This window comes from Mustelus asterias, chromosome 7 (genome assembly GCF_964213995.1).
Source record: "Mustelus asterias chromosome 7, sMusAst1.hap1.1, whole genome shotgun sequence".
NCBI classification, from domain to species: domain Eukaryota; kingdom Metazoa; phylum Chordata; class Chondrichthyes; order Carcharhiniformes; family Triakidae; genus Mustelus; species Mustelus asterias.
The window spans coordinates 67,682,195-67,708,824 of NC_135807.1; the positions used below are offsets into that span (position 1 = coordinate 67,682,195).

At 43.1% G+C, this 26,630-nt stretch overlaps 1 protein-coding gene across 3 annotated transcripts in view; it reads left to right on the plus strand.

The window, feature by feature from the left end:
* lyn (LYN proto-oncogene, Src family tyrosine kinase) overlaps positions 1 to 26,630 on the plus strand; it is a 91,482-nt gene that overhangs the window by 29,194 nt on the left and 35,658 nt on the right. For 2 of the 3 annotated variants that reach the window (XM_078216187.1, XM_078216186.1), the window contains exons 2-8: positions 3,814 to 3,938; positions 6,761 to 6,815; positions 6,907 to 7,006; positions 14,122 to 14,220; positions 14,312 to 14,415; positions 16,097 to 16,246; positions 20,768 to 20,920. In XM_078216187.1, the coding sequence (XP_078072313.1) occupies positions 3,819 to 3,938; positions 6,761 to 6,815; positions 6,907 to 7,006; positions 14,122 to 14,220; positions 14,312 to 14,415; positions 16,097 to 16,246; positions 20,768 to 20,920 (781 nt within the window). In that variant the 5' untranslated portion in view covers positions 3,814 to 3,818. The remainder of the gene's footprint in view (positions 1 to 3,813; positions 3,939 to 6,760; positions 6,816 to 6,906; positions 7,007 to 14,121; positions 14,221 to 14,311; positions 14,416 to 16,096; positions 16,247 to 20,767; positions 20,921 to 26,630) is intronic. The other variant, XM_078216188.1, reaches the window with a different exon arrangement.

A 26,630-nucleotide genomic window follows, 5' to 3' on the forward strand; every position in this document is an offset into this window, starting at 1 on the left:
TGGCTGACTTGCCTATTTTTGGTGTTGTTTCTTTTGCACTATTAACTATCTTGAATCGTTTGGCTTTGTGCTCCAAGCTCAGGGCTGTTTGCCAAGGTCTGTTGTTAAAACCTTGCTGTCCAAGCTGACCTTTGTCTCCAACAGTAGGAGGAGTGTGATGTTGATTTCCTCCTCGTAATGATTTTCCGGTTGGTCTGTGAATAAAGCTCCAACCTCTCCTCCTTCCTTGGCTGTGATTTATTTAGCAGCCATCTCCGGGACTGAGACTGTTGGCCATTATTGTGTCAATTTGAAGTAGGCAGTGAACCACAGTATTTAGCAAACTGCAATATATCTAATTCAATAGACATCTTCAATGGATGCTCCCTGTGACGTCCACATTTTAAGAAATTTTGTGAAAATTAAATTTCTTTCAAATGTGGGGGCAATTCTCCGACCTCCCCACACTGTTAGCAGATCACACCGAGCCTGGAGAATAGCGTGTGGGCCTAAAAATCTGTTTCACGCCTGGCACCAAACAGTTTGCGAGTCTCCCAGCCTCTTTCTAATGGCATGAACCGGATCATGCCCAGAAAGGGTTGAGGTTGATTAGCGTATTTAAATATGCTTAACGTGTTCAAATCCCAGTGCACGGAAGATTCCGGCCTTCGGGTGCGGCATGATAACAGTGAGAATAATCACTGGTCTCTGGCGCGATGGTCACGCCGGGGGGTTCAGAGCCCATTGAAGCCCTGGGTGGTCGGGTCATGACTTGGCAGTGTCCACCTGCTGGGTCTACCTGGTGCCCAGTAAGAAGTCCAACAGGTTTATTTGGTAGCAAAAGCCACTAGCTTTCGGAACAGGCTGTCCCTTCGTCAGGTGGGTGGGAGTTCTGATTACAAACAAGGCACAAAGACACAAACTCAATTTCAGGTTGTGGGGGTTACAGATAGTGTGACATGAACCCAATATCCCGGTTGAGGCCGTCCTCGTGTGCAGAACCTGGCTATCAGTCTCTGCTCAGCGACTCTGCGCCCCCACAACCTGCCTGGATGTGCAAAATCTCACGAGCTGTCCTGTCTGGAGACAATACACATCTCTTTAACCTGTGCTTAATGCTCCCTCCACTCACATTGTCTGTACCTTTAAGACTTGATTAGCTGTAAAGGCTCACATTCCAATCATTATTCATGTAAATTGAGTTTGTTTCTTTGTGCCTTGTTTGTAATCAGAACTCCCACCCACCTGACGAAGGGACAGCCTGTTCCGAAAGCTCGTGGCTTTTGCTACCAAATAAACCTGTTGGACTTTAACCTGGTGTTGTTAGACTTCTTACTGTGTTTACCCCAGTCCAACGCTGGCATCTCCACATCAGCACTAGTGCCCACCAGACACCCTGGCTGTGCCAGATGGGGCACTGCCAGTGTGCTGGGGCAGTGCCAAGAGGGTGGGGCCTGAGTCAGGGTTATGACAGGATGGGTCATTTGGGCGGGGCGGGGGGGGGGGGGGGGGGGGACATATTGTGAGAGCCCAGATGCCAGTGACCCATGTCATGGAGGGGCCTAGGGGATTTACCGATTTTATTTTTTTGTTTCGGGGGAGAGGGGACCTCCCATTAAACTGTGAGATCGGGGTGCCCTCTCACAACAGCATATTTAGCCCCCCCCCCCCCAACAGCGCGCCTGAGAGACCGGCGCAGATCATGCCGTTATTGTCGTCATTATGACACTTTGAGTTCAGAGAATTCTGTCCATAATGTTTAAACACTGTTCTGTGGAGAATACATCATCCATTCTGCAGAGAAAATAATCAAATTCCGAATGCACAAACATACAAAAATAACAGACAAAAGGGACCCGCTGAGCCATCTAACCTGTTCTACACAGTTGTGATGCACACATTTCCCACCTACCCCAGCTGTGCTAAAAGAAGCTGTTTTTTTTTTAATTTACGGGGGGAAACAAAGTGTAAAATTCCTCTCTGAACCATTAGGCAATTGAAGTTCATCCAGGAGAGGACATTGGGCCTGGTTTGTTCCAAGATACCTACTTTTTTTTTGTGATTTCTTCCTCCTCCCTCCTCCCACTCAGAAATGGATCCAGCACATATTTAGAGGAATGCAGCAACTCAGCATTGCTGTCATAAGCTGGCAAGCTTTTCCATGCGATTAATGTTGCCCATTGATTTTTCAGCTTTCTGGTGCAATTTCCTTTACACCAGATACATACTCTGGCCACATCAGTGGAAAGCCAAGAATGACATTTTATATTGACTGCCTAATCACAAAGCATCAAGGCTGGAAAGAAGAAATAATAATCTTGCATGGTTTTGTTTTACTTTCTATCTCCATTCTAAACTACATTATTGTTTAACTAATTTAAATTAGAACTATAATCAACCCATATTCTGAACCTGACCACTGTAGCTTGGCTGATGATATCCTCAACGCACATGTTTTTAAAAAAAACTTGCGACCTAAAAATGGATTTGTAAAGGAACTGAAAACAGTGATGAAAGATTAAAAGATATGTATGTGTGAAAGGTGTTCTGTTTGAGTAAGATGACCATACTATACCAGTGTTCTTATTACTTGGAAATTGAAGAGGGGAGGGGACGGGGAAGCAGGTCTGAACCTGGGGGTAATAGCATAAGATGGGACACTGTTCAATGAAAAGATAATGTAACCAGGATCACAGAACTTCACTGGTTGCTTTCTCTTTGTAAACGCAATGAATATTAGAGCTTAGAATGCAATTATGAAAAAGATGGCTGATCTTTGGTGAAAATGCATGAGGCTAGTTCATATTAACTGAAGGTAATACTGCAGTTTCATATTCCCACCTGCCTACTTCGGATCAAGTTGCTTAAACTGTAAATAGTCACAATACATGCTACCTTGTACAAATAAAACTGCCCAAGCTTTGGAGCTAAAACTGATTACGATTTTTGGGAAGAAGAACCACTCCACATTTACTCCCTGACCTCCTAGTACAAAAATTCAATATTGAGGTGCTTGGCATCTGCATTCCTTGATTTGAACACCCCATTGCTGAATAGATTCATTCTTATTGAGGAGTACAAGAGTAAGAACAAGATCAAGATGTCAATTTTAAAGTGAGAGGGCAGAAAGTTAAGATGGCATGAGGGGATGCTCTGATTTTTTGCAGGATTTAAATTGCCACCTACCCAAGATCTGCTGCTGAGTAGATTGAATAACCGCAACTTTGAAGATCTGATTGTCAATTTTGTATTTTGCAAATATGGTGGAATAGCAAAAATGGATGTGAAATTTTAAATAATTGTAACTGGTAAATCTTTGGTTCTTCACATATTTTGAGAAAAGGGTCTTTAATGTACAAAGATGGTGAAGCTGATCTTGGGCAATAGCAAGCCAGTAGCTTATCTAACATCATAAAATCATATAGCGCAGAAGAGGCCCTTCAGTCCATCGAGTCCGCACTGACACTTGGAGTTCCATTGGAAGTTGCCATAGTCCCAGAGGACCATAGGCTGCTTTTCGATCTGAGAGCTGACTGGTGGAGATTCAGCCTTGGGTCGTCATACCTCTGGGGAGGGGCAAGATTGAGAAGGTGAGGTCTTCATGAGTAACCTCAGTGGTACGGGAACAGAACCCGTGATGTTGGCATCGTTCTAAACCATGAACCAGCTATCCAGCTAACTGAGCTAACCAACCATTACTGGGGGTTCCATTACTGACCAAGACTAATATCATTCCTATAGTGTTCATCAAAGAATGACAGTAGACTTTGTTTGTTGAATGCATAGCCACATGAGTGAGTTTTGAGAGAATTTTACCACTGTGTTCTTTTACAGAAAATATGGGATGTATAAAGTCAAAGAACTTCACTGAAGAACCAAAAGAATTGAAGGAAAAACCAGTACGTAAATCTGAACCAACTATTTATGTGCGAGATCCCACATCCAATACACAAGTGCCAGTAAGTAGTGAAGGGACACCTCATGGCACAAAGCTGGATACATGCATGACTGACTTATTTGAAAAATCCATTGCCCTGATCACAATTCTATGAACTAAAACTTCTGATTTGTCTAATTTACCTTATTTACCAATCATCTTTTCATCACTAATAACTAGTGTTGTATTTTATTTGAAACAAATGTCATGAGTATTTCATGTATTGATCTAGATATTAAAATATTCCCCCCCCCCCCCCCCCAACTGCTCCCTTTTGTGCACGACTCAAACATGCACCTTTCTCAGTTTCTCTTCATGCCCCTTTCTGATCTTATCTCATCCATAAGACCCACTTCTTGTTCCATTGCCCCTTTACTAAGTGATAAATGGTTTCCTCTCCTAGGATTTTCAAACTGCCTTTTCCCTCCCTGTTCTTAAATAATCCAACCTCAACCCACCTGTCTAAAAAATTTACCTCCGTGTCTCTAATCTCCCTTTGTCTTCAAAGGCTTTTGTTAACTTTTTAATCTCTCTACCGTGAAACGTGTCTCCGTGTTTCCAGACTTGAATTGCTCCAGCCTGGCTTCTGCCTCTCCCACAACAATGAGTCCTTATCAGAGTTACAAATGACACCTTCTGTGACTGACCGTGGTGCACTATTCCCCACTTCACCTCCTCCCCAGCCTTCGAAACAGTTGACTGCACCACTCTCTTCCGGTGTTTAGCTCAGTGAGGTGGTTGTTGCTTGGTTTTCCTTTTAGCTATCTAAATGTAGAACTGAAGTGGATAATTTACTGCTTCAAGCTTGCTTTGCCATTCAGTTTGGTCATGACTGATCTGTGCCTCATTTCCCCATTTAACTCCAGATCCCTCAACCTTCATGCAACTAAAGTTCATTACTCTCCAATTTAAAAATTCCAATTCCTCCAGCATCCACAGCTTTTTTTGATGGAGTGAGTTCCAGATTTCCACTACATTTTACTTGCTGAATTCCCTCCCAAATGGCCTGGTTCTAATTTTAAAATGATGTCCATATTCTTTATCCTCCCAACAGAGGAAGTGATTTCACAATTATTATATTGCAGAAGGAGGCCATTTGGCCCATGGTGCCTGTACCAGTTCTCCAAAGGAGCATCATGAGTTAGTGTCATTCTCTTGCCTCTAAAACGTTGAACGTATTCAAGAGGCGGCTAAATATAACGCTTAGGACGAATGGGGTCAAAGGTTATGGGGAGAAAGCAGGATTAGGCTATTGAGTTGGACGATCAGCCATGATTGTGATGAATGGCAGAGCAGGTTTGAAGGACCAAATGGCCTCCTCCTGCTCCTAAATTCTATGTTTTCCTGTATCCCTGCACATTGTTTCATTAAATGCCTCGACTGAACATGCCTCTGCCTCATTTCCAGGCAGTGCATTCTAGACCCAAACCATGTGTTCTGTAAAAGTTTCTTCTCACAGCACATTTGCTCCTTTTGCAAATCACTTTCAATCTGTGCCCTCTTGTTCTTGACCTTTTTACAAGCGGGAACTGTTTCTCCTTATCTACTCTGTCCAGCCCCCACGTGATTTTGAACGTCTCAGTCAAATTTCCCTCTTCTCTTCAAGGAGAACGGTTGCAACCCCTCCAATCTTTTCTCATAACTGAAGCTTTTTATCCCTGGAACCATTTCTGTAAACCTCTTCTGCACTTCACGATTCTTTGTAACGTTTTCATCACCTTGGTCAGATTTCCCTTTCAGTCTTCCACAGTCATGGAAATCCAAACTACATGTATGTGACCTATCCTGATCCCTCAAAGCCCTGATATCATTTTGGTGAATCTGTGCTGCACCCCTGCCAAGGCCACTATATCCTTCCTGAGGTGTGCTGCCCAAATTGGATGCAATATTGCAGATGGCGCCTGACCAAGACTCAACACAATGGAAGTAGGACTTCCTTCACTTTTCTGAATATAATTAATATAGTGTAGTTTCTTCAAGTTCTACTTGCTTCTTTGGTTATACCTCATAAGCTATATTTATTAATAATTCCTCACATCAAAGACTTGTGTACTGCCCGGAAAGAGAGTTTTTGATACTCCCAGAAGGTTCCCTTGACTTGTATAATTTCAGATAATATTTAATAAGATTTTGCTTTGCCTGTAAGCGTTGAACACGTGCATGCTAGAAGACAATAATGTAGTCTCTCTTTTTCTATAGTTCCGAGATTTCTAATGGTAATCTTTGGAGCTGATACTGTTACACAAATGATTACAACACTAGTTCATCCACATTACCCATGATTTGATCATTGATCCAGAGTAAATTGTTGTTTTAAAAAAAAATTACCTTAAACTTTCTGCACTTCTGTTAAATTTAATATTGTTCTATATTCTCCTAGTCTGCTGGGAAACTTGCACGAGAAGCTTTTATCAGATCTATGGCAATTAAAACACAATTGTTGGAAGGTTTTTGGGTGAAGAAGGAAATAATCTATGCAGTGAAAAATATATTTTATATAATAATATATTATAAAATAATAAAATGATTGCATTTACTTTTTAAAGTATATAAAGCCTACTCTCTCTTGTGTTCTTTCAATGCATCTGGTAACTCCCTTCCTTCTAATATTTGCCATGGATACAATGATTGAGCTTGTGCAGTTGTGGTGCCATGTGACTTAACTTTTCCTTTTTAATTCTGACTCCGCGTGAGGGCAGATTGTTACTTCTTGCATGTGTAACAAGGAAACATACTGAAAATTTGAATTATTTCTTTTGAATCCATATGCAAAGCAGATTGGGGTGATTATATAATCAGCTACATTAAATATATTTTTGTTCTCGAATATTTGTCTTGTTTTAGGCTCCGAACCAGGATTCTCATCTTTTACCTGGCCAGAAGTTTCAGAAGTTTGAAGGTAAATTTATTAGCAGCTTTGTATCCATGTGGATTCATTCTTTCTATTTTGACTTTGCAATCACTTTAATATATCTTCTATTTGTATATAGAGACTGATGGCAAAATAGTTATTGCCTTGTATCCATATGATGGAAACCATTCAGATGACCTGAACTTTAAGAAAGGGGAAAGACTGAAAGTGCTTGAAGAGTAAGTGCTTAACATTTCTCTCTCACTTGTTCACTCAATCACTCATTAAGAATATAAGTGCATAGGCATTAAATTAGTCACTCTTCAGTGAAGTTGTCATGTATCTAATTTCATTTTGGATTGCCTTTGCTAGTGTGGGCAAAACTATTTGAGCTCTGATTGTGCAGGATCAAGTTGTTATCGGTAATGATTAGGACCAATCATTTTAAGAGTAAGACACTTCTTGCTTTGCAATAAGTTTGAAGTTTTTAAGTTTGTTTGTTAGTGTCACAAGTTAGCTTGCATTAACACTGTAATGAAGTTACTGTGAAAATCCCCTAATCACCACACTCCAGTGCCTGTTCAGGAGGGAGAATCTAGCATAGCTAATGCACTTAACCAGCACGTCTTTCAGATTGTGGGAGGAAACCAGAGCACCCTGAGGAAACCAACGCAGACACTGGGAGAATGTGCAGACTCCACACAACCAGTGATGCAAGCTGGGAATTGAACCTGGGTCCCTGGTGAGGTAGCAGTGCTCATCACTGTGCCACCATGCTGCCCAGGATCCACCTCACAATGTGGTTCCTGCCCAACCAAAGATGCTTCAAAAGATCAGTCATGTAGAATCTGTTCTGCAGACAATATTGAGGTTGAAATTTAACATTTATAGCCCAAGGCTATTTGGCCAAAGACGGGAGGCCTGTGCTTTTCTTGTGGAGCCCGGAGAACTCTCCTGACCCTTAGATCCTGTAGTAAACTATCAAAATGTGCCTTCAGCCTCCTATGATCACATTCCTGCTTGCTCCCAGATTTCTCAGGTGAGTTTGGTGTACCGTGTGACACACATGATCTGGGATTAAAATCATCTTGGGGTCCTATTGCACTGTAGAACCCTGACTTTGACACGTGTCAGACTATGTCCAGTCCCCTTGTCAGACTGTGGCCAGTGTTTTCAATGCCTTCTGAGACCCCACAACTAAAAATGACAGTGGGACAGCTCAGGTCAAGCTGCGAGGTAAGTATTCTGTCCCTATTTTAATCACTTCCCTCCCTGGGCACATTTGTTCTGATGTGGAGATGCCGGCGTTGGACTGGGGTAAACACAGTAAGAGTTTTAACAACACCAGGTTAAAGTCCAACAGGTTTATTTGGTAGCAAATGCCATTAGCTTTCGGAATCCTGCTCCTTCGTCAGATGGAATGGAAATCTGCTCACAAACAAGGCAGACAGAGACACAAACTCAAGTTACAGAATACTGATTAGAATGCAAATCTTTACAGCTAATCAAGTCATAAAGATATAGACAATGTGAGGGGAGAGAGAGCATTAGGCACAGGTTAAAGAAATGTGTATTGTCTCCAGACAGGACAGCCAGTGAGATTCTGCAGGTCCAGGCAAGCTGTGGGGGTTACCGATAGTGTGACATCATCCCAAGATCCTGGTTCAGGCCGTCCTCGTGTGTGGAACTTGGCTATCAGTTTCTGCGCAGCGACCCTGCGCTGTCGTGTGTCGTGAAGGCTGCCTTGGAGAATGGTTACCTGAAGATCAGAGGCCGAATGTCTGTGACCGCTGCAGTGCTCCCCCACAGGAAGAGAACAGTCTTGCCTGGTGATTGTTGAGCGGTGTTCATTCATCCATTGTTGTAGCATGGTTTCCCCAATGTACCAGATCAGGTAGACAACGTTGGCCGAGTTGCAAGAGTAGGTACCGTGGACCTGGTAGATGGTGTTCTCGCGCGAGATGATGGCATCTGTGTCGATGATCTGGCACGTCTTGCAGAGGTTGCTGTGGCAGGGTTGTGTGGTGTCGTGGTCACTGTTCTCCTGAAGGCTGGGTAGTTTGCTGCGGACAATGGTCTGTTTGAGGTTGTGCAGTTGTTTGAAGGCAAGAAGTGGGGGTGTGGGGAAGGCCTTGGTGAGATGTTCGTCTTCATCAATGACATGTTGAAGGCTCCGGAGGAGGTGCCGTAGCTTCTCTGCTCCGGGGAAGTACTGGACGAAGAAGGGTACTCTGTCCGCCGTGTCCCGTGCTTGTCTTCTGAGGAGGTCGGTGCGGTTTATCGCTGTGGCGCGTCGGAACTGTCAATCGATGAGTTGAGCGCCATATCCTGTTCTTATAAGGGCATCTTTCAGCGTCTGGAGGTGTCTGTTGCGATCCTCCTCATCCGAGCAGATCCTGTGTATATGGAGGGCTTGTCGTCCTGCTGAGCAGAAACTGATAGCCAAGTTCCGCACACATGAGGACAGCCTGAACCGGGATCTTGGGTTCATGTCACACTATCGGTAACCCCCACAGCTTGCCTGGATCTGCAGAATCTTACTGGCTGTCCTGTCTGGAGACCAAACACATTTAGAAATCTTAGAAATCACAGAAATCCTACAGTGCAGAAACAGGCCATTCGGCCCAACTAGTCTGCACCGACCACAATCCCACCCAGGCCCTACCTCCATATCCCTACACACATTACCCGCTAATCCCTGTAACCTACGCATCTCAGGACACTAAGGGGCAATTTTAGCATGGCCGATCAACCTAACCCGCACATCTTTGGACTGTCGGAGGAAACCGGAGCACCCAGAGGAAACCCACGCAGACACGAGGAGAATGTGCAAACTCCACACAGACAGTGACCCAAGCCGGGAATCGAACCCAGGTCCCTGGAGCTGTGAAGCAGCAGTGCTAACCACTGTGCTACCGTGCCGTTATTTCTTTAACCTGTGCCTAATGCTCTCTCCACTCACATTGTCTGTATCTTTAAGACTTGATTAGCTGTAAAGATTCGCATTCTAATCCGTATTCTGTAACTTGAGTTTGTGTCTCTGTATGCCTTGTTTATGAGCAGATATCCATTCCATCTGACGAAGGAGCAGGATTCCGAAAGCTAATGGCATTTATACCAACTAAACCTGTTGGACTTTAACCTGGTGTTGTTAAAACTCTTATCACATTTGTCCTGCCAGAATATCAGGACTCAAGTGTTTATTCGTTAGTTCCAGCAACTTGATTATTTCCTCCATCAGCGAATTCTGACTCTTTGACACTTCAGATGAACATCTATGTCCCCAGTTGTGAATTATCTCTCTGCCCTGAACTGTTCAGCATTGTCTTTTGGCTGATCACATTCTGAATATCTCATCTTCCATGCATTCCTTCGGGATTGAGGATGATTTGCTTCCACTCTGGTTTAATAGTTAAATGCCGAAATTGCAGACTTACTGCATATGGGGAGGGTTGGGTGGATGGGTTTTTGGAAGGTTTGTGTGCTCCCTCCAATGCCTTGACTTTGCCTTTGTCATTTAGGATAAGGAGAAACTTCTTCACTGAAAGGATTATGAATCCTTGGAATTCTCTAGCCCAGAAAGTTGTGGATTCTCTGGCTTTAATATATTTAAGGCTGAGATAGACATATCAATGGATACAGAGAGCCAGTGGGAAAGTGGAGTTGAAGAGCAAGATTAACCATGATCAAGCTGAGCAAACTTGATGGAACACTTGGCTGTCTTGCATTCATATTTCTTACATTGTTCTTGTTGTTTGCGTGGTCCCAACAAAGTTTCTCGATGCTTTGGTACCTTCCTGCATGAACCTTCTCCATTTTGGTTGGTCACAAGTCAAGAACTCCCTAAGGAGGATGTTTGACCACTTCAGTGGTGCTTTGAGGACCATTTCTGCTCTTCTTGGGAGTCTTCTGCTATGACCGAGTGCTGAGTAGAACAGCTGCTTTGGTAGTCTGGTATCAGGCATATTATCAACATGTCCTTCCCAGCAGAATTTTGAATAGAATGGTTCAGAAATCCCTCAACTTCCCGGAATGTGGTTATTAAAGGAGTCCTTTGGGACCAGAAGTTCAAGTTCCTGAAACTAAAGGACAGAAAATGCTGGAAAACTGCTTGGCAGCATCTGCGGGGAGAGAATGTTTTTGAGTCCAATATGACTTCTTCGGAGCAGAGGAGAGATAGAAATATGATAGATTTTATGCTTATGAAAAAGGGAGGTAGGGGCAGGTGGAGCAAAGGGAATACGTTAGAGGGCAGGGGAGATTAAATGAAAAAGGTGTAATGGAATACAAGACAAAGGGAGTTGTAATGATGGTATTAAAAACTAACACCGAGACTTTCCAGCCCCTGCCATGGTGGGTATTTCCATGCTGGATGTGATGGTCCGTTTAAACCCCTGTAAAATTCTGCCCTAATGTTTTGACCAGAGTAAGCATTAATAGCAGAATAAGGGTAAGCACTGTCTGAAAGCAAAAATATGGCACACAGTTCACTTCTGAAGTTGTTGAACTGGAGTCCAGAAGGTTGTAACGTGCCTAACTGAAAGATATTGGAACATTGTAGTAGTCCAAGGGTAGCAATATGAGCATGAGAACAACATGGTGAGTTGAAATGGCAAGTGGCAGGAAGGTTGTGATCATGCTTGCGGACTGAACAATAAAGTTTTTGAAACTGGATTGACCGAGATTCTGTGATGACTGACTTGTCTTACTCATACTCATTAAAAATTCCCTTTTCCACTGCATCAAAGATAATACTTCTGTCTCATTGTTTCGTTTGAAATTATAGGCCAAAGTTTATGCTTTCAAACTAAGTTCTGAGATTGCTGTAGAGCTCCAAGGTGGTTTAGAGTTCTTCCCTGCCTGCCTGGCTGCAGAAGCAGCTGCAAGGCATTCTTGCAGGGGGGCCAGCCCTTCAGTTATTGCCTGGTTGCAAAAGCCATTGGAGATGGGGCATCTCTATTTTGATGCAACCCCTCTCTCACTCGCCTGATCTGGCAGCTTGCTGCCGCTTTCAAACTGGAAACTCTGGCTCTCCAGCTTTGAGAGCACATCACTATCCTTAATTGCCCACAAATTGGCCTCTCTGGGGAAGATCAGAATTACTGTTTCTCTCAAAGTTCAGGATTCTGGCCAACATTTGAGTGTGACTGTGGAGTTCAGTGCCCCACAGGAAACATTCTGCCCCAAATTTGGGTGAGGTTACTGTGCTGCAAACTCACTTTAGGAAAGGGGAACAATCTACCCTCTCTCCCACTCCATTTTACAGAATGCCTGGACCATTCTACTCTTATGACTGAGCATAGCCTCACCAGTTAATCACCTCTGGCTACTGTAAATATATCTCATTGGTTATATTTCAACGTTGCAGCAGATTTTCACTTGAACTGCTTTCATTTATTTTCCCTTCAGCTGTATAAACTTTTATTAAAATCTTAGTTGCTTTTCAGTTATTTCATTTTAGATCTGGTACAACTTTTTTGTCTAGTTGAGCCTGAGTGTTCATGGTCTTGATCGCCCCCCCCCCCCCCCCATCAGATTCTCCTGGGTAAAATACAGGGATGTCCCCAATGTTTAGTCATAAAGCCACCCTACCCCCAAAAGTTGGACGACAGACAGCTAAGACTTTCATCTGGACTATAAACAGTCATGTGTTCAGGCTGGGGCGGAAACCCAAGAGGAAGTGACTTCCTTCGCTGTACAAGAACATCTCTGCTCTGACACACTAAACTAATTCTGCCACATTGGCTTAAAAGCAGACCAGAAATGCACATTGGTGCACATGAACAATGGTGGTTAATCGGGTAGATTTTTCATCCTCTCTCCTGGTCTTACAACCACCTGTAATTCTTTAAAACAAAATGCAACTACTTCAGTTTGCACAGAAAACCTACCGTTTTGTTCTTTTTTTTGCCATGGCATGTGTGCATTTCTGGGAAGTAGGAAGATAGTTTCAACCAAAACTAATTTAAGAACGATAGTAAAATTGGGCTTTTTGACTTCCTTCCCTGTCGTTCGAAAGCCTATAATTCCCACCGTAATTCTTTTGTCACTTCTCCTAATTCTCTTGCCAGCAATTGGGCAATGCCCGCCTATGTGGTGTGCTTTTGGATATCTTAAACTAAAAATACTAAGCAAATGGAAATGCTTTCTGTTGTAGGTTTCAAATTTTCACGTGAGGTTTTCAGTTCATCAGTTGCCTCACTCGTTCCAGTGTTGTAATGTGTCTTTGCACATACACGCATTTTATTTCCTGAGATGTCTGAAACATCTTGACTAACTTTGTTCCTTCAGACGCCAATTGACTTTGGCAGACATCACTGCATGATGAGGCATTTTGCTGGTCACCCGAATTCTGTGCTGAATCATGCACTTTTCTGGGCATCTTCCTATTACCAGGGATAAATGTTAGATATTGCGTCTTTTCCAAATATCATTTATAAAAATTAAATTTTAACCACAGTGAGGGCTATCAATTCATCAAGTATTGTAAAGTTACTCAATCAAGCAGGGATTTAATACAAATTAATCAGTCCCAAGAAAGGTTTCCAGAAAGACTAAAATTAATGTTTGCACTTTTTATTCAAGACCGGCATCAACCATTCATTTGTTTGAAATGTAAGCTGAATAATGGAGCATTGGGAAGCGGATGTTAGAGTTTTCATCCAGAAACAGATATCTAGAATACTTTCTTGCTGACAAGAAAGAAATAGAATAGGAGGTTCCACATTCCTCCTGGGCACCGTTGGATTTCTGTTCCAACAATCATAAAATCCCTACAGTGCAGAAGGAGACCATTCAGCCCATTTGAGTCTGCACAGACGACAATCCCACCCAGGCCCTATCCCCATAATCCCACGTATTTACCCTGCTAGACCCCCTAACACTAAGGTACAACTTGGCATGACTGATCCATTTAACCTGTACATCTTTGGACTGTGGGAGGAAACCCACACTGACCCTGGGAGAACGTGCAAACTCCACACACAGTCACCCAAGATCGGAATTGAACTTGGGTCCCTGGTGCAGTGAAGCAGCAGTGCTAACCACTCTGCCACCGTGCTGCCTGGTGATTTTTCACCCTCAGCACTGAAATGATGATGATGTCACTCAGATGGTTTTATCCCAACAAACTGCAAATAACGGTTTTGTCAAAGCAAAATAATTTTGAGGGGTGATCGTGAGATGCGCGTTCAAAGGGCCCAGACTTTATAATGGTAGTATTGATGGCAATCTATTCATTTTAAATAGGTTATCAGTTGTCTAAACCAGTTGTCACCTGGATTTTCTACCTACGGAATATGAATTGTATTATCTCTTCGAACTGCTCTTTAAATGTAGTATTTGTATCTTGCAGACATGGTGAATGGTGGAAAGCCAAGTCACTTGTCACTAGAAGAGAGGGATATATTCCCAGCAATTATGTGGCAAACATCAACACACTGGAAACTGAGGAGTATGTTGCTACTACTTTTATACTTCAAATAATTTGATTTTTGCTCCATATCATATGTAAATTAAACACTCAAACTTTTGATATTTTTGAGGTGGTTCTTTAAAGATATCAGTCGCAAAGATTCAGAGAGACATCTGTTATCACCTGGAAATAAAGCTGGTGCTTTCCTCATTAGGGAGAGTGAAACATCAAAAGGTATGACTTTATAATTGCTACCCTCATTTTTTACATCTGATTTGACGACTGTATTATGGCCTATTATTTAGACGTGTTCTGTTCTGCTTAAATCCTCATTGACATCTGTTTTAAGTGTGGAGTTGTGCTTTCCCCAAATTTTAATTTTAGGCACAAATCCACCCTTGGTTCTAAACCAAAAGGAATCATTAGATTACTGATACGAACCGGGAAAAAATTAAACTGCATGTCAAACTGCCAATTTAGCACGAAGGTTGAATATTTTTCCATTTTGTTTTTTTTTTGAGAGGTGGGCGTCTGGAATGCTGAGCAAAAGAAGTCTCTTATTTTGGGCACCCAAGATTATTATGAAACATTTCCAGATTATGGGTTAAGAAGATTGTCTGTTCCACTCCCAACATTGTGCATTAATTCCACCCTTTGACCATTACCCATGATGCTCTTCAGAAATTCTGTATCCCCACAGCAGCTGTCCTAGTTGTAGTTACTAGATATAATGGACAATATTTAATGGAGGCAATGGGGGGGGGGGGGGTGGAGTCACACCTGTTCACTGGAGAGCAAGTGAATGTCTGTCTTTGTCTCTTTTCGGGAAGGCCTGCCAAATTAAGTGCATTTAACTGGGCAACAGTGGGCCTTCCCTCTGATCAAGGACCCCAGGGTCAGAAATCCCACTCATTGGGAGTTGCAGCCATACAGAGGCCAGCAGCTGTTTATTTTGCAGCAGCGCCATCAGGATGGTGGTGACTGCAGCTGGTACTGCAAGTATTGAAGGCCTAGGATCACCCACAGATCCAGCCACAAGTGCATGATGGTAGGAGGGGGCTGGTAAAGTGAAGGCTTTTGGGGGAATGGGGTCAGCAGCAAGGGCAGGGGTGTAGCTATTTGCATGCATGCTCCCCTCCCCCCACCATCCCAATTCCTGATGCCAGGTCTTTTGATCCTGCACTGAGTGCCTTTGGCACAACTTCCTACAGCTACAGAAACCAATGTTGGGCCACATCTGGAGTACTGTGTACAATACTGGACATCTTGGAAAGGATATATTGCCCTTGGAAGGGGTGCAATGCAGATTCATTAGAACATTACCAGGACTCCAAAGGTTATATTATGAAGCAAGATTACATAAACTGGGCCTCTGTTTCCTGGAATAGTTAATGTTAAGAAAGATTTGATAGAACTTTTCAGGATTTTGAAAATAGATTAAAGTCGCTGGAAACTTTTTTCTTCTGGTGGGGGAATCTGGGGCAAGGGCACATAACCTTAAAATCAATTCACAACCAGGCTATTCAGGAGAGAAGTTAGACACTCTTCACACAGAGTGGCGTGGACCTACTCTCAAAAATCAATAGCTTTTAGCTGAATTATTCCTGTTAAAGTTGTGTTTGGGTTTTTGCTAGCCAAGGTATTATGGAATATGGAGCCAGGTGGGGAGTTAGGTAATCGATTGGCAATGACCTCACTGAACAGAGGGGTTAAATGATCACCTCCTGCTCTATGTACTAATTGGTTATTTTGGCCAATTTTGTCCCAGTTAATATAATTGAACCCTCTATAGTTTAGTGATTAATACGACAACATAAAAAAATTAAGGAAACACGTTTTTATTTTGACTGAAGTTATGCTAATAATTAGAAAATCAAATCAAAAGTTTACTTTTAAACCCTATTCTGTTTCTTAGGTAGTTACTCACTGTCGATGAGAGATTCTGATCCTCAGTTGGGCGATGTAGTTAAACACTACAAGATTCGATGTTTGGACAGTGGAGGCTTTTACATTTCTCCTAGAATTACATTTGTTGACCTAAATGAGCTAATTAAACATTACCAAAGTAAGTACTTGCATTTTGTACGATATATCTGAAATGTGGCTTGATACGTGGATAATTGGAACACATTCTGGGGAAGGTGGGACCTGTACAAACAGGACGGGGTGCACCTGAACCAGAGGGGCACCAATATCATGGGAGGGAAATTTGATAAGGCTCTTCAGGGGGGTTTAAACTAATTTGTCAGGGGAGTGGGAAAAGGAGTTGTAGTCCAGAAGTCAGTGTTGAGGGTGGAGAGGTATTGGGGAAAGTATCAGGGTCAAGGGTGGGTACCGGTAGACAGGAAGGTGGGTTGAAGTGTGTCTACTTCAATGCAAGGAGCATCCGGAACAAGGTAGATGAACTTGGGGCGTGGATTGGTACTTGGGACTACGATGTTGTGGCCATTACGGAGACGTGGGTAGAACAAGGACAGGGATGGTTGTTGGACGTTCCGGGGTATAGATGTTTCAGTAAGTGTAGGGAAGCTGGTAAACGAGGTGAAGGAGTAGCATTGTTAATCAAGGATCGTTTAACGGCTGCGGAAAGGCACTTCGAGGGGGATCTGCACACTGAGGTAATATGGGCTGAGGTTAGAAATAGGAAAGGAGCGGTCACGTTGTTAGGAGTTTACTATAGGCCCCCAAATAGTAATAGAGATGTGGAGGAAGAAATTGCTAAGCAGATTATGGATAGGTGTGGGGGTCACAGGGTAGTTGTCGTGGGGGACTTTAACTTTCCAAATATTGATTGGAACCTTTGTAAGTCAAATAGTTCGGATGGGGCAGTTTTTGTGCAGTGTGTGCAGGAGGGTTTCCTGACACAATATGTGGATAGGCCGACAAGAGGTGAGGCCACATTGGATTTGGTACTGGGAAATGAACCGGGCCAAGTGTTAGATTTGGTTGTGGGAGAGCACTTTGGAGATAGTGACCACAATTCGGTGTCTTTTGTTATTGCAATGGAGAGGGATAGGGCCGTACCGCAGGGCAAGGTTTACAATTGGGGGAGAGGTAATTATGATGCGATTAGGCAAGAATTAGGGGGCATAAGTTGGGAACAGAAACTGTCAGGGAAAGGCACTAATGAAAAGTGGAACTTTTTCAAGGAACAAATACTGGGTGTCCTTGATAGGTATGTCCCTGTCAGGCAGGGAGGAAATGGCCAAGTGAGGGAACCATGGTTCACGAAAGAGGTGGAATGTCTTGTGAAAAGGAAGAGGGAAGCTTATGTAGGGATGAGGAAACAAGGTTCAGATGGCTCGATTGAGGGTTACAAGTTAGCAAGGAACGAGCTGAAAAAGAGGCTTAGGAGAGCTAGGAGGGGACATGAGAAGTCCTTGGCGGGTCGGATCAAGGAAAACCCCAAGGCTTTTTACTCTTATGTGAGGGATAAAAGAATGACCAGGGTGAGGTTAGGGCCGGTCAAGGACAGTAGTGGGAACTTGTGTATGGAGTCAGTAGAGATAGGCGAGGTGATGAATGAATACTTTTCTTCAGTGTTCACCAAGGAGAAGGGCCATGTTTTTGAGGAAGAGAAGGTGTTACAGGCTAATAGGCTGGAGGAAATAGATGTTCGGAAGGAGGATGTCCTGGCAGTTTTGAATAAACTGAAGGTCGATAAGTCCCCTGGGCCTGCTGAAATGTATCCTAGGATTCTTTGGGAGGCAAGGGATGAGATTGCAGAGCCTTTGGCTTTGATCTTTGGGTCCTCGCTGTCCACGGGGATGGTGCCAGAGGACTGGAGAATGGTGAATGTTGTTCCTCTGTTTAAGAAAGGGAATAGAAATGACCCTGGTAATTATACACCGGTTAGTCTTACTTCGGTGGTTGGTAAATTGATGGAAAAGGTCCATAGGGATGGGATTTACGACCATTTAGAAAGATGCGGATTAATCCGGGATAGTCAGCACGGATTCGTGAAGGGCAAGTCATGCCTCACAAATTTGATTGAATTTTTTGAGGAGGTAACTAAGTGTGTTGATGAAGGTAGGGCAGTTGATGTCATATACGTGGATTTTAGTAAGGCGTTTGATAAGGTCCCCCATGGTCGGCTTATGATGAAACTGAGGTGTGGGATAGAGGGAAAGTTGGCCGATTGGATAGGTAACTGGCTATCTGATCGAAGACAAAGGGTGGTGGTGGATGGAAAATTTTTGGATTGGAGGCAGGTTGCTAGCGGAGTGCCACAGGGATCAGTGCTTGGTCCTCTGCTCTTTGTGATTTTTATTAATGACTTAGAGGAGGGGGCTGAAGGGTGGATCAGTAAATTTGCTGATGACACCAAGATTGGTGGAGTAGCGGATGAGGTGGAGGGCTGTTGTAGGCTGCAAAGACTGCCTGCAGTGACAGTGGAGTCAGACACTTTCGGAACATTTAAGCGGTTATTGGATAGGCACATGGAGCACACCAGGATGATAGGGAGTGGGATAGCTTGATCATGGTTTCAGATAAAGCTCGGCACAACATCGTGGGCCGAAGGGCCTGTTCTGTGCTGTACTGTTCTATGTTCTATACACAGGAGTGCATTTTCACCCTAGAGGTGGGTAATGGGAGTCAGGAAATTTCCTGGCTCGGAGCTTGCCGCAGGAAATAGTGCTTGCAAAAGTGAGATTTTCATTCCGGGGGGGTGGGAGGTTCAGGCTGGAGTCGGCCTGCTGCCTGCCTCCCGAAGCAGTTCAGAGGCGATCAGCATAGTCAATCAACCTAACCTGCATATCTTTGGACTGTGGGAGGAAACCAGAACATCCAGAGGAAACCTACGCAGAAACGGGGAGAATGTGCAAACTCTAGACAGACAGTCACCCGAGGCTGGAATTGAACGTAGGTCCCTGGCACTGTGAGGCAGCAGTGATAATCACTGTGCCACCGTTACTTGTGTTGAAATTATAAGCGAATGATGTATTCGATTTTTGCTGTAAATAGCAAAGACAGGAGTTTCATCTAGATGAATACATTTTGTACAACTTGGTTTCTTGTTGGAACCATGTAACTGCAATCTACCCTGACCAACAGCACTCCACAGATAACAGTTTTTAGTCTTCCTTCTGGGATCACTGAGGAATTTGTGTGTTTTATATGATCAACAAGCTGTTACAGGAGATGAATAAAGTGGATCCTATTTTGGGGTAAATTACACATAGCTTGTGCATGGTCATTTAGTCATCTTCAGTTCTTTTAACTCGTTTTTAAAAAAAATAGTCCAAGTTGACACAGCAACTATGGTAGGGATCTATGTTGTGGTAATTTCCCATCAAGTTTCAAGACAAATTTGAGCTGAATCAACCATTTTTCAAGGTTTCATGCACCAAATTGTAAACTAATTGAATCTGATGAAGGCTTTTTATTCCAATGTAGCCATTTTTTGCCTGATAAAAAGAAGCATCATAAAGTTTGATCTGTTTGGACAGATTTAAAAGGCAGGGCTCTGGGTCAGGACCCCGGCTCTCTGTGTGGTTGGAGCAGTCTGATTTTTGCCTAAATTAGCCATCAAATTAAAATAGTGCACCCCCCACCCCCGCCAACATCCAGCCTCACCAAAATGGCTTTGGGATGGGATGCTGCCACCAAACAGGCACACCATCTAGCAGGGTGAAATTGTGTGCCTCGTCGTCCTTCTTTCCATCAGCCAATGAAAACCCTGCCCAGGTTCAGTCTGTAGCTGACCTTCAGTTTCAGAACTCCGAGGCAATTTCACTCTTTTCAAATACATTGGCCAGAATCCTGTGGCAGTTCGCTGGTGGTGGATTCTCTGGTCGTGTTGGCAGTAGACCCCTGCCCCTGATTTAAAGAACCACCTCGATGCTAGGAGTCTTCTTCTCAGTTGTTCTCTATAATATTAAGCCTTCTAGCCCTCGGCATTCACACCATTCATCCCCCTACACACTTGCCATGCCCCATCCATGTCAACCTGTGCCCCCTAATTCATCCACCTCGATGGACCAAAAAATCTGAAACCAGCTATTACTCCCCTTCCCAAGGAAAACATAGTCTGCTGTGACCAATTCTGAAACCTGAAGCGTAACTAGAATGATGTGTATAAATATATCAACAAATTCATTGTGTATGGATCTATAAATAATGCAGAAGCAGAACTTGCAATAACTTCACAAACAGCTTACAGCACCTTTTTAATGTAGTGAAACATTCCGCGATGCATTATTAAACAAAAATATGACACTTGAGGCAAATAAGAAAATATTAGGTCAGATGTCAGAGGAAGGTTTAAAGGAACTTTTTGAAAGAGAAGAGCAAGGTAGGGGTGGAGATTAGGGGATTCCAAATCTGAGGCCCTGGGCAGCTGAAGGCATGGCCACAAATGGTGGTGATGCATAAGGGGCCGGAATTGGAGAAATGTGGATATTTCGGAGGGTTATAGGGCTGGAGGAGATTAGAGATGTACCAATGTGTAAGATTCTAGGAAATGAAAATAATTACTTATTGCAATGCATTCTGTAATGAACTAACCTGCAAAATAATTTTAATGTTCAAGAAGATGGATCTGTTGTGCATAGTATTTCAGCTTAAACTCTGTTTGAATCAACAGGACAAGCTGATGGCCTGTGTCGAAAGCTTGGATCCCCCTGTCTTAGTCCCAAACCACAAAAACCATGGGATAAAGATGCATGGGAAATTCCACGAGACTCTGTGAAACTGGTGAAGAAGCTTGGAGCTGGACAGTTTGGAGAAGTATGGATGGGTAAGCGACTGGAGGTTACTTGTTTGATTTTATAAATATATACGGATACAGCCATATCCAACTGAAATTTATACACTGTGCAGGGCCAAGAAATAAGATGGACAATAATATTCTACCATTTGCAGTCCAGAGTCAGAAAATGATCCTATTAAAAGCCAAGTCATCTTTGAAAGGTGTCTAGGAAATTTGTTTGGCTGAGGGGTTATGTCAGTATGTTGGAAACTTGTACCCTGTCATGATTCTGTGTGAAATGATGGATCTTAGCACAATTTGCAGTAATCTGTAGTGCAGTTGCAAATTCTTTTTGTTCAATTACTTTATCCTGAAGATGGATTCTCTAAAAGAATAAGACCATTACTTGAAATTCTTTGGAATTAAAATCCCACTCATCATTACTGCCTAGAGGAGTGGCTCGGATTAGATGATCATAGTTTGTTCCTCCCATGTGATCTTTTGGAGTATTTAAGTTATAAGCCACAGTCTTTAGTGTCCTCATACATTTTTGGTATTGCTTTTAAAATGAAATGAACAGCAGTATTAATTCTCTGGGGAGTTCCCAATAGTCCACCGTAGCTTGAATCACGAGTTTTATGCACTGTTTCCCTGGGGTTTCCACAAATTTCCACTAGAAGGCAACTGCAAAGATTCTGCCTGTTTGCAGGTATGGGTACTTGTCTGGAATGGCTTGTGGTTGTACAACACTCCAGATTGGGGACAGAGAAAGCAATACTCTACCTTCATCTCTTAACATACTGGGGGATTACCATTGACCCGACACTGAATTGGTGCCCCAATTTCTGAGGAGCTGGTCTTGCTGCCGTCTTTCGGCCCCGCACATCCCCCTCATGGTGTGAATCACCCCAACCTCCCAAATCTTTCTGAAGTGTGGGTGAATTGTGTGGGAATCTTCTTCCCAAGCTCTAAAAAAATCACAAGTGTGGGCGAATTGCAATTTGTATTGCGCCAACCCACTCAGTGGAATTCCCACTGCTTTTCCTACTGGAGATGACACTTAGCATGAAATTTGCAGTCCTAAGTTGTATTGGCACAATATTTGTTTGAATCAAATGCTTTGTGTAACCCTTGCTTTTGCTGTGTTTTAAGTCAATGGATTAATGAGATATCATTGCACAAGCGGTATGACTTTTTAATGGGAATCAAATGGGCAATATTATAAAATTGCATAAAAGCTCATGGAAATATTTCAGCCTCCTCGTTGGGGGAAAAAAGATACAACTCTGTCTGATTTCACACCCCTCCCCAGCAGCATGTTTTGCGGAGGTGGCTTGCTATTGATGCCGGCAGGGTCTTCTGGTCCTGCTGATGTCTACGCCATTTTGTGTGGCTCACCCATCCCATGGTGACTGGTTGCCTTTGTTGGGACCGGAAGATCCATCCCTCCGTCTCATTGTATTATTGAAATTATTAAAACCTCCCATTTCATGAGGCAGCACAGTGAGCATCATCAGGGTACAGCAGTTTTGCATAAATCAAAGTTGTTTGAAGTCTGTTGCAGCCATTACAGGTGTTGGGGAAATAGATTTTTCCCGTCTTATCCTCTGCTCTTTCACTATATACAATGCTCAGTCTCTGGGTCAACGAAAGATAGCTAAAAGTGCAGGTGAGCTGTGCTCTGGTTGCTGAATGTGTGATGAACAGCAGTAGAGCCTTGTAATATCCTAGGTAATAATGCAACTATAACCTGAATGCTAAATGCTGACACTTGACAGTATGTGAAATTGCTATGTGAAAATGATCATTCGGTTTTCATATTACAAAGGCAATGGTGAAACTACCATTTGGTATTCATTTCATTCAATTCAGATTTAAAATCCAAAGGGTAGATCAGTCACATATGTCAAAAAAAATATTGACTGAGGTAAATACTACAGATCCCATTAAAGTGGATTATGGATGGAAGAGGCTAGACATTTTGCACATAAGTTTGATGTGCTGGTAACTTATCATAATATTAGTTCAGCATCTAGCAGTATAAACCATACATTCTTTCTTTCTATTTTTTGTTCTTGTGTGTTTCATTACTGGCATGAAATCATTCACCGTATGAAATGTAGATTTCATTGCTTTTCACACTTGTTGAATTGTTTAACCTTTTTTTACGTGGTAAAGGAATTGATATCAATTCCAGGAAGCTTGTAGTTCTTCAGATGTAAAATATTCAGGGTTGTCTGACGTGCAAGATGTTTCCTCTAATTTATACAGCTAGGTTGACGTGTATACTGGGTGAAGCTCTTCCTTTTGTCATTGTTGTTACAACTGGCACCATGAGTAAAGCAGCAGTGCACATTTCCCCTCTCGCTGCCTCTGTCAACTATTCCTTTGCTTTGTAATGTTCCTTGCTGTGACTCACAGGGCACAGAAAAATCAGCAGTTTCTGATGGTTTAGGTCTGGAGACTTAAGTTACAAAATACACAAACATGCCCATTTTATACAGTGCAGTTTAAGGCCAGTTGGACAAACTGCAATTTATAAATGGTTTTGATGTCACAGAAACGTTGATTAACGTTCTTTTACACTGGTTTATCTAGTAAAGAATCAGTTTGAGGACATGTGGGGATGAGGACTGGATTTTATCTGTTATATAATCCATACAGTGCAGAAGGAGTCCATTCAGCCCATCGAGCCTGCACCAATAACAATCCCACCCAGGCCCTATCCTCGTAACTTCATGTAATTACACTGCTAATCCCCCTAACACTTGAGGACAATTTTAGCATAGCCAATCAACCTAACCAAAAACTTTGGACTGTGGGAGGAAACCGGAGCACCCAGAGGAAACCCACGCAGACACTGGGAGAATGTGCAAACTCCATACAGTCACCCAAGGCTGGAATTGAACCTGGGTCCCTGGCACTGAGGCAGCCGTGCTAACCATTGTGCCACCATTACTTGTATTGAAGTTGTAAACAAATTGTGTTCGATTTTTGCTGTAAATAGCAAAGAGAGGAGTTTCCTGTAGATGAATAAATTTTGTACAACTTGGTTTCTTGTTGGAACCATGTAACTGCAATCTACCCTGACCAACAGCACTCCACAGATAACAGTGTTAGTTTTTAGTCTTCCTTCTGGGGTCACTGAGAAATTTGTGTTTTTTATATGATTAACAAGCTGTTAGAGGAGATGAATAAGGTGGATCCTATTCTGGGGTAAATTACACATAGCTTGTGCGTGATCATTTAGTCATCTTCAGTTCTTTTAACTTTTAAAAAAAATAGTCCAAGTTGACACAGCAACTATGGTAGGGATCTATGTTGTGGTAATTTCCCATCGAGTTTCAAGACACATTTGAGCTGAATCAACCATTTTTCAGGGTTTCATGCACCAAATTGTAAACTGATTGAATCTGATGAAGGCTTTTTATTCCAATGTATCCATTTTTTGCCTGATTTAAAAAGAAGCATCATAAAGTTTGATCTGTTTGGATAGATTTTAAAAGACAGGGCTTTGGGTCAGGACCCCAGCTCTCTGTGTGGTTGGAGCAGTCTGATTTTTGCCTGAGTTAGCCATCAAATTAAAATAGTGGCCCCCCCACCACCGCCCCCCCCCCCCACCTTGACATCCAGCTTCATCAAAATGGCTTTGGAATGGGATGCTGCCACCAAACCGGCACACCATCTAGCAAGGTGAAATTGTGTGCCTAGTTGTCCTCCTTTCCATCCCCACCAGCCAATGAAAACCCTGCCCGGGTTCAGTCTATAGCTGACCTTCAGTTCAGAACTCCGAGGCAATTTCACTCTTTTCAAATACATTGGCCAGAATCCTGTGGCTGTTTGCTGGTGGTGGATTCTTTGGTCGTGTTGGCAGTACATCCCTGCCCCTGGTTTCCTGGCTCCATGGGGTGGTTACAGTGGGAAATCCCATTGACAGCAGCGAGACCAGAGACCCTGCTGCTAGCGAACAGCGTGCTGCCCCTCACTGCCGAGAAATCCACTGATGGGAGGCTGGGGAATTCCAGCTTTTCAAGAAATGTTGAATATTCTTTTTTCCAGAATTTTTTTTCTAATCCCTTGAATGGTGAAGTTCCAGGTCGTTTGGCAGTAGGAAATACCTGGTGCAGGGTGAGAACGATGGTACCATTAAAATTTGGATGAAATGTATTCTACACACTTGGAGCTGAGGGCTTTGTCATTTAACATTTTTTAACAATCAAACAGCTATCATAATGGCACAGAAGGACATTTGGCTCGCCAACACTTGCTCGAGGAATCCAGTCCATCCCATTTCCCTGCTCTATCTTTCTAGCCCGGCAGTTTATTTTCCTCCGCTGCACATCCAATTTCCTTTTAAAATCATCGTCTCCATTTCCATCAAGCAGTGAATTCCAGGTCATTACCTCTTGCTGGGTTTTTGTTTTGAAAGAAGAGCACTTCCTTGCATTCAGTCCAGCCTCTACTTCCCTTATCCAAAATCCTAAATCTGTGTTCCCTAGTCCTTGCGCCATCCACTAATAGCAACAGCTTTTCTTTGTCTGCTTTATCTAAATCTGTCTTAATCTTACACAGCACTGTCAAATCTCCACTCCATCACCTCCTCTCCAGAGAGAACAACCCCAGCTTCTCCAGTCTAACCTTGGAACTAAAATCCCTCATTCCTGGAATCATTCTGGTAATTCTCCTCTGCATCCTCTCAAAGATCCTCACATTCTTTCTTCAGTTTGGTGGCCAGAACTGATGTAATACTCTTTGTGGCCTAACGTTTGCTTGAGTTTTGAAAATGGATGTGATTTAAGCTGCTGGAAGAAGTGGCAGATGGAATACAATGTGGAAAAGTGTGAGGTTATGCACTTTGGAAGGAGGAATGGAGACATAGACTATTTTCTAAATGGGAAAATGCTGAGGAAATCAGAAACACAAAGGGACTTGAGAGTCCTTGTTCAAGATTCTTTTAAGGTTAATGTGCAGGTTCAGTCAGCAGTTAAGGAGGCAAATGCAATGTTAGCATTCATGTCGAGAGGGCTAGAATACAAGAGCTGGTATATACTGGTCAGACCCCATTTGTAATACTGTGAGCAGTTTTGGGCCCCATATCTGAGGAAGGATGTGTTGGCCTTGGAAAGGGTCCAGAGAAGATTCACAAGAATGATCCCTAGAATGAACAGCATGTCGTATGAGGAACGGTTGAAGACTCTGGGTCTGTACTCGTTGGAGTTTAGAAGGATGAGGGAGGATTTTATTGAAGCTTACAGGATATTGAAAGGCCTGGATAGAGTGGACGTGGAGAGGATGTTTCCACAAGTAGGAAAAACTAGAACCAGAGGGCACAAATTCAGGCTGAAGGGTCGATCCTTTAAAACAGAGATGAGGAGGAATTTCTTCAGCCAGAGAGTGGTGAATCTGTGGAACTCTTGACACAAAAAGGCTGTGGAAGCTAGGTCATTGAGTGTCTTTAAGATAGACAGGTTCTTGATTAATATGGGGAAAAGGCAGGAGAATGGGGATGAGAAAAATATCAGCCATGATTGAATGGTGAAGCAGGATTAATGGGCCGAGTGGCCTAATTCTGCTCCTATGTCTTCTGGCCTTGTGCTGCTTAATTTAGGTGGCGAATGCCTGGCAGCACAAGCGATCCCTTCCTTTAGTGGCAAGACATTGCATGAGTAGCATTGGGGGGGGGGGGGGGGGGGTACCGGGGGTGGGACTGAGAGCTGATTCATGTTTTTCTTAGCAATTGTTGGCCTTGTCCACAAAA